This window comes from Rutilus rutilus (genome assembly GCF_951802725.1).
Source record: "Rutilus rutilus genome assembly, chromosome: 1".
NCBI lineage: Eukaryota > Metazoa > Chordata > Actinopteri > Cypriniformes > Leuciscidae > Rutilus > Rutilus rutilus.
Window position 1 is genome coordinate 3722897 of NC_140209.1, and position 7740 is coordinate 3730636.

Genomic DNA, 7740 nt, shown 5'->3' on the forward strand with positions numbered 1-7740 from the left:
ACATACTGGATTATTAGAGGCCGTGAAGCTGTCCGCCGACACCAGCGCCAGTGTGTAGAGTGTAGAAAATGGAGAGGCCGCCCAGAAGTCCCCTTTATGGCCGACCTACCCCTTACCAGGCAGAGATACTTCCGTCCAGCCTTTTACTCAACTGGCATGGACTGTTTCGGCCCCTTCTTAGTTAAAATCGGCCGCCGTAACGAGAAGAGGTGGGGCATAGTCTTTAAGTGTATGACCACCAGGGCAGTCCATCTCGACCTTCTAACCAATATTGATTCTGATTCGTTCCTGATGTCCCTACGACGGTTCATTGCACGACGAGGGAAACCGTATGAGTTATTGAGCGACCAAGGCACCAACTTTAAGGGAGGAGAACGTGAATTAAATGAGTCTTTCGCCAACCTCCAAGAGGAGCTACAGAGTCACCTCGCCAGCCAGCAGATAAAGTTTGTTTACAACCCGCCAGGCGCCCCTCACTTCGGCGGTTGCTGGGAGAGGGAGATCCGCTCGATTAAGACAGCCCTCAGAGTGACCATCGGGGCTCAGACTGTTACTGAAGAAGTTTTGAGAACAGTTCTGGTTGAGGTTGAAGGTATTCTCAACTCAAAGCCCCTTGGGTATACCTCATCTGACGTGGCTGACCCTGATCCAATCACCCCGTACTGCTTTCTGATTGGCCGTAGAGACGCATCCTTACCTCAAGTAGTCTACCAAGAGTCCGAGATTCTGAGTCGCAGACGCTGGCGCCACAGCCAACTGCTTGCAGAACACTTTTGGAGACATTTTCTCAAGTATTACTCACCCGGTCTCCAAGCTCGCCAGAAGTGGAAGACAGAGAAAAGGTCATTAGAGAGCGGGAACGTGGTCATGATTGTCGATCCTCAACTTCCTCGTGCCCTCTGGCCAGTAGGCAGAATCACCCAGGTGTTCCCAGGCGCAGATGGGCGGGTCCGAACAGCCAATGTAGATGTCAAGGGTAAGACCTACACGCGAGTCGTGGCTCGCCTCATCCAGCTTCCGGCCCTACCTGAGGATGACTAGGCCCAGATATAGACCTTTGTGAGATGATCGAATTCAGTTCTTGAATTCGGGGGCGGCTGTACAAAAGGCCCGGATGCCCTTAAATGGCTTGGATGATTCTGACCAATCACAGCGCTACTTATTGTAGCGTCACCTGGGCTGAAGCGGAAACCGCGTTAGAGAGAAGATGCAACGCATGTGAGAGTGTTAAGTTCGGGCAGCTTCATTGTAGTTCATCTATAGTAGTTTGATTACGATTCAGTGAAGTTTATATGGAGTTGCTGTGTGCGTGCATGTCAAGTAAGTTTATATTTCCAAATATTTCCTGTTGATACCAAGAAACTAGTAGTTTATATTCAATAGTCTAAACAGTAGTCGATTAGTATCATTCTGACAGAATTATTCTTTCTATTTAGTATGTTTAGAGTTTCTATGTGTTATTTGAGGTAGACGTTATGTATTGGACATTATTTTATTGTTGGATGTTTTAATTCGGAAATGATTATTATCACATGGTGATCAGCTGTTTATCACATGCATATGTCATGCCCAGTCGCGGTATTTACGCGCTTCTAGCGCCGCCTTGTGGCAATGTTCAGAATAAGTATTTAACATTGTTCAATAGTACTTTATTAATGTGAATGTTGTATACAGCATGCATACTGTTAATTATTTAAATGATTATGTTGTAGAATATATATATATATATGTATATATTAATGTTTATTTTTCTTGTGTAATTTGTTATAGAACCACACATGTAAACTCAACCAGCTCTTCAGTAAACAAGTTAAACTTGGACCCTGTTTGGTGTGTCTCTTCAAGTAATTCAACTTACGCAGTTCTGACCGACTGCCTGCTGTGTTTCACATCCATCTAAATTAATCTACATTCGAACCTCTTCATTTTACCGTGTTTGGATGCCGATGTAGGTTCGCAAAGCCATGAGCATCAATACTGTAGTAACGCAACGACCTCCATTGTTGATGGAAGGCTTGTTCGAGATGCATCGGAGCGGCACGGACCGATCGGAGCTGCGGGAGTGTTTGGAGAGCAAACGAGTCCTTGTGCTTTTGGATTGCTTTCGCAGTGCTTTGATGTCATGAGCCGATCGGTCTGCGAGAAGCCGAACCATCTCGAACAAGCCTGGTGTGTTTGTGTTTGGTGCTGCCACGCTAGCGTTGCTGGGCAACATGAGATGTATACAGTGACCTTGTGGAAAGGCAAACCGGATCTTAGAAAGCTCGTCAGACGAACCAACTCCTGACTGGCAATACTGTAGCTCTGGCTCTGAACTGGCACCTGGTTCATGCTGGTGGAAAAGGGGTATTTGTGAGAATTAATTCAGCACTTGCGGGTAGATCGGTAGAATGAAATGTCCTTATTCCTTTATATCCGTGGGACTCGCATGTGGCTCTGATATCTGTCTCTCATTGGCAATCGCGACCTGCTTCATACCACAGTCATGTTAAAAACATCAATGTACTCACTCACCCATAAACATTATTAGATCCTTCGGCATGACGACAAGTTCCATAATTCCGCTTATGCGTCATCGACCTACACCTTTGTTATTGTAAGAGGTTAGCAAGCCTGGTTAGTACCTGGATGGGAGACCTCCTGAGAAAACCAGGTTGCTGCTGGAAGAGGTGTTAGTGAGGCCAGCAGGGGGTGCTCACCCATGGTCTATGTGGGACCTAACGCTCCAGTGTAGTGACGGGGACACTATACTGTCAAAGAGCACCATCCTTCCAATGAGACGTTAAACCGAGGTCCTGACTCTCTGTGGTCATTAAAAATCCCAGGATGTCCTTCGAAAAAGAGTAGGGGTGTAACCCCGGCATCTTGGCCAAATTTGCCCCTTGGCCTCTGTCCATCATGGCCTCCTAATCATCCCCATATACTGATTGGCTTCATCACTGTCTCCTCTCCACCATTAAGCTGGTGTGTGGTGGGCGTTCTGGCCCAATATGGATGCCGTCGCATCATCCAGGTGGATGCTGCACATTGGTGGTGGTTGAGGATATTCCCCCTTCCATGTAAAGCGCTTTGATTACCCAGAAAAGCGCTATATAAATGTAACGAATTATTATTATTATTAATATTAAAATGTAGATGCAGAATATAACGCTTTAAAATATGGACACAATTTAAGTTTATCTACAGTGTTTAGAGAAAACAGACAAAAAAAGTTTTACAATATGGTTACCATTTAAAATGTTCCTCTTATTGAATTTTTGTTAGCCTATTTGTTGTTGCATGTGTTGTAGTTCCATTTGTAATATGCTGTAGAGTTCATTAAGATATCTGAAATTCATCATAAAATCATAAAATCAAAATCATAAATATGCTGTGGAATATGTTTGTGTGACGTGTTAATAAATCATGTGTTTTTAGGATCCATGATCATTTTTGATAAATTAGGGATGGGTCACATTACCTGAAAAGAAATTTGTCTGGAGTGCATGATCTCAAAATGTTTATTGGTATATACCTTGCAAATGACACATATCAACTGTATTCAAAATGAAATATTAAAGTCGGACCTTAAAGTTAACAAAAGTAATAAAAAGAAAGAAACATCTAGGTACTGTATCTAAATGACAAGTGTCCCACCTTACCTGCATTCAATCTACTAAAAGGGGATTTTAACATCGATGCCATAGAAGAATCATTCCCTCAGAAATTTTTACTTCTGCCTTCAAAGACAAGTACAGTTTTTTACAATCGCTATGACAATTTTTTCAATACTTTTAACAAATTTCCTAAACTCTTAACGCACCAACACACAATTGGCAAAACAGTTCATTTCATGCTCAAAATCACACACCGTAAACTAAGCTCCAACACTTAATTTTCTAAATACAATAATACACTATGCCTACCAAAACACTGCAAACATGTCTCAAAATCAAATAACATAGCCGTCCAACAGGAAGATTTAGTCAATCATAGCACAATGTCATAAAAACACTAACATCAGATGGAATTACAGAAACTGCATTATTGTATACGTGTCAGGTCTGCCCTTATACAACAGACAGTATATTGTATTGATCATAGATTGTGTTTTGCACTGCAGTTTCTTTTGAAGCCTCTCTACATTTTTGTTTTGTTGGGTTTACTGTAGGTCTTTTGCTGCAGAAATTCAATAAAAAAGACCCATCTCAGAGTGCTTTATATTTAGTGGGATATATTTGTGTTTCAATTCACAATATAAACAGCTGTTTACCTTGACTTTAACCTGTAAGGTTAGGTTTAGAACATGGTGTTATCTGTTCTGACATACAGTGTTAAAGCATTGGTAAATTTGGCAGTACAAATCCATTGTTTTGGTCTTGTTTGAGCTTGTGTGAATTGTATGCATTTTGTGTTAAAGCAACACGAAATGTGTTAATAGTATAGCTTACATAGACGGATGTAGTGCTAACTAACCGTGTTAAGAGTTTTGGAAAATTGTATTGAAAAATCTGTCATAGCAATTGTAAAAAAAACTGCAAATAACAGTCCAATTGCATGTGTAATATAGGCTTGTCAGGCTTGGTACATCAGAGTCTGTAGAAATGGTTTCTTGAAAAGGAAGAACTGTCAGCTATTCATTTATGTTTGATGAATATCTGCTATAAGAAGTGGTGTCAAGCATGAACGTCAAGTGGAATTGTACACTAAGAATGAATGAGTCACAAATGAGCCACCAAATGAAGAGAAGAGGAATCTATAGCAGTACTTCTTTTAATAAACACAAAACACTGGAGAACACATTGTGCAATGCAAGACAAAGAACTGAATAAACTGAGTGCTATATATAAACAGGCAAACAAAGGGAGCTAAATGAAACACAGGTGAACTTAATTAGTGACTAACAGACTATCATGGTTAACTTGTAGCTCAACATGAGTTCCTATAAGAGCCGCCAAAAGGAACATTCTCTCAACCCCAGGTCAGGACTGCACACGGATTAAGCGTTGTAGTATTTTTGTGATTGCGATATTCAGGCTCCACACGGATTGAGGACAACTTTTCAGCTGTACGGTAGTGATGGCCAGATCGAGGCCTCGTGAAGCAATTGAAACAGTTGAACCAAATGTGCCATATTGTTTCGAGGCTTCGAATCAATCCGACACCCGTCTCAACGGTGACACCTAGTGGTCACTTGCAGGTGTTGATCTGAAACAACCTTGACGAGCCATTAAAAAAAATGTGTTTTTTTTTTATTATTATAATTTTCTAATATGTGAAGATTGTAACCTATAGGCTCCTCACTGTGCATAATGTTATTTTGGTCTTGCAAAATGAATATTAATAAAAGAAATCAAGCCACAATGTCTCACTTTTTTAGAGATTTTTATTCAAAAATATTAATTTCTCTGCTGTGGAAGGACTTAGACTACTTCTTTTTTTACAGATAATTTCTCCAGCCTTTGAAAAAATCCTCTCACAAGGGACACTTGTTGCTGGCATGCAAAGATATATATATATATATATATATATATATATATATATATATATATATATATATTGTTTTGGTGATTTTCCTTTTATTGTGACAGGACAGTAGAGAGATGACAAAAAAACGAGGCGGGAAAGGTCCACGAGCCGGGACTCGAACTCGGGATGCCCGAGTGCAAAGACGCTACATGTCGGCGCACTGACCACGAGGCCATTGATGCCGACGGCGGAGATATTTTTTTTAGCTAGGACATACAAATGAGGAAAGATTACTGCTATCTCTTTCCAGTTTCATTTAAATTCCAGTTAAATTTAAATGCAAGCCTAAATAGCCTATAACTAATCAAATCGCACTATGTCACTATATCACCAAAAATCCGCTATCTCAAAATCAAACTCCTCTCACAAAAACCCACGAGGTCAAGATGCGTTGATTTCACTTTTATACAGATGTGCGACTGTGTGGTCTGTTCCCGACCGTGTCAATCAAACGCTGATTCGGCGGACCACACCTGATGAAACACTTAGTGAAACACTTCGAGGCTTCGTTTGGCCATAGTCACGTGACATAGGTGTTTTGAATCACGCTTCGGATCAGTGTTTCGAAACATCTGCGCTTCGGGATCTCGCAAAGCTTCGGAACGACTGTTTCGCGTCAGCCATCCTTACTGTACGGTAGTGCACCTTTGCTGTTTTAGGCTTGTTTTTTTATGTATTTTTTTTATTCCATTTTCTCCATCAACTGACTTGATTTAGTACAACTAAAAAAAGTTTAGTTTAAGCAAAAGTATAGATATTGTCTTTTATTTTACCTGTCCTTGTGAAAAATATCAGAATCAGAAAATCTTAACTTTATATTTAATATTGAATAACATGTAGGCTACAGCAGATCAAATTAAGTGTACTTTAAAGCACAGCAAGAAGTTTTTAAAAAACTTAATCTACTTTAAAGTAAAACTCTTAGTTTGGCTTTGTTTGTTTTTTTGTTTTTTTGTACAGGTACACATCCAATACCAATAAGTGCTTTTTTTTTTCTTTTTTTTTTTTTTCACAAGGGTACATAGCAATTCAAAAATTATAGTTTTCTAGACAGCAACATGGTGTCGGCCCACATCTGGTACACATGGATTACAGATGTGGGCCGGATCTGGTTGCTGTCTGGGTTCTTGTATGGTTTTCCGTTGCAAACTAATCTGGTTGTGCTATTTTACCTAATGCAACTTCCATTCTCAAAGTTCCCTGCAACAAAGCTTTGACCTTTTATCAAAAATACTACATTCTTAAACCAAATGGCATGATTTCACTGAATCCACTCTTCATTGTAGGCTTTAAAGATCAACATGGAGAAAATCATCCTAATATTCCCTCTGATATTGCTGGTGCTGCATATACAAGGAGGAGAGTTCCACAACGAGGAGTGTTTGCCTGCCGAAGCTCCACAGCCGGAAGTCGTGGAGTTTGACAACACAATCTATGCCACTTGTGAAGTAACTCCCGGCTCCAATTTGCCACGTAACCAGCCAAAGATCTTTGGGCAAATCCTCTTCAAGCAGGTCTTCCCCAATGGAGATTTAGAAGTGAAAATCAACCTCCGTGGTTTGCCTGCCATCGATCGTCAAGAGCGTGCCATGCACATCCATCAGTATGGAGACCTCAGTCAAGGCTGCATCACTGTTGGTCCTCATTATAATCCAAACGGCGTTGACCACCCTCATCATCCTGGAGACCTGGGCAACTTTGCTTCTGAGAAAGGAGTTATAAGGCAGTTCCTGACGCTTCCAGACGCCAAGCTCTTTGGGCCTTATTCCATTCTGGGACGTGCGGTGGCGGTTCATGAGAAGGAGGATGATCTGGGAATGGGTTCAGATGAGGAGAGTAAACTCAGTGGGAATGCTGGACCGATAATTGCTCTCGGTGTGATTGGTATTACTACTCCAAGTCTGTGGCAGAAGACTGAAGTGCCCCCCAAGAAAATATGTGGAGGAAGGCACTGAGAGTCAAAGATGAGGGAGTCGGATATGGTGGAAGGGCAGATTCAAATAGGATAATCATGATTTTCCTTGTGTATTCTTTGTATGTGTCCTACATTAAAGTATATTTCATAACCTGAACATTCCCATGTTTTTTTTTTTCTTGGTCTTTTCAGAGGCTTTTTGGCCATAGTTTCTAATAGTAAATGCACTCTTAAAAATAAATGTAGGGTGAATGCAGGCAAAGTGGGCCGTTTAGTTTGATTTACTGTGCTTAGTGGGTTAACACTTTTAAGAGCAT

At 40.9% G+C, this 7740-nt stretch overlaps 1 protein-coding gene across 1 annotated transcript; it reads left to right on the plus strand.

Annotated features, from left to right (window-relative positions):
• The first annotated feature begins 4958 nt into the window (after positions 1–4958).
• Positions 4959–7484, plus strand: LOC311302422 (extracellular superoxide dismutase [Cu-Zn]-like). The gene is made up of 2 exons (XM_084428297.1): positions 4959–5047; positions 6795–7484. The coding sequence occupies exon 2, from the start codon at positions 6810–6812 to the stop codon at positions 7461–7463; it is 654 nt and encodes a 217-aa protein (XP_084284423.1). The 5' UTR covers positions 4959–5047; positions 6795–6809; the 3' UTR covers positions 7464–7484.
• Positions 7485–7740: the final 256 nt, after the last annotated feature.

What these genes read in the sequence shown, in the direction of transcription:
- LOC311302422 (XM_084428297.1), top strand. Translation starts at nt 6,810, where the DNA reads ATGGAGAAAATCATCCTAATATTCCCTCTGATATTGCTGGTGCTGCAT.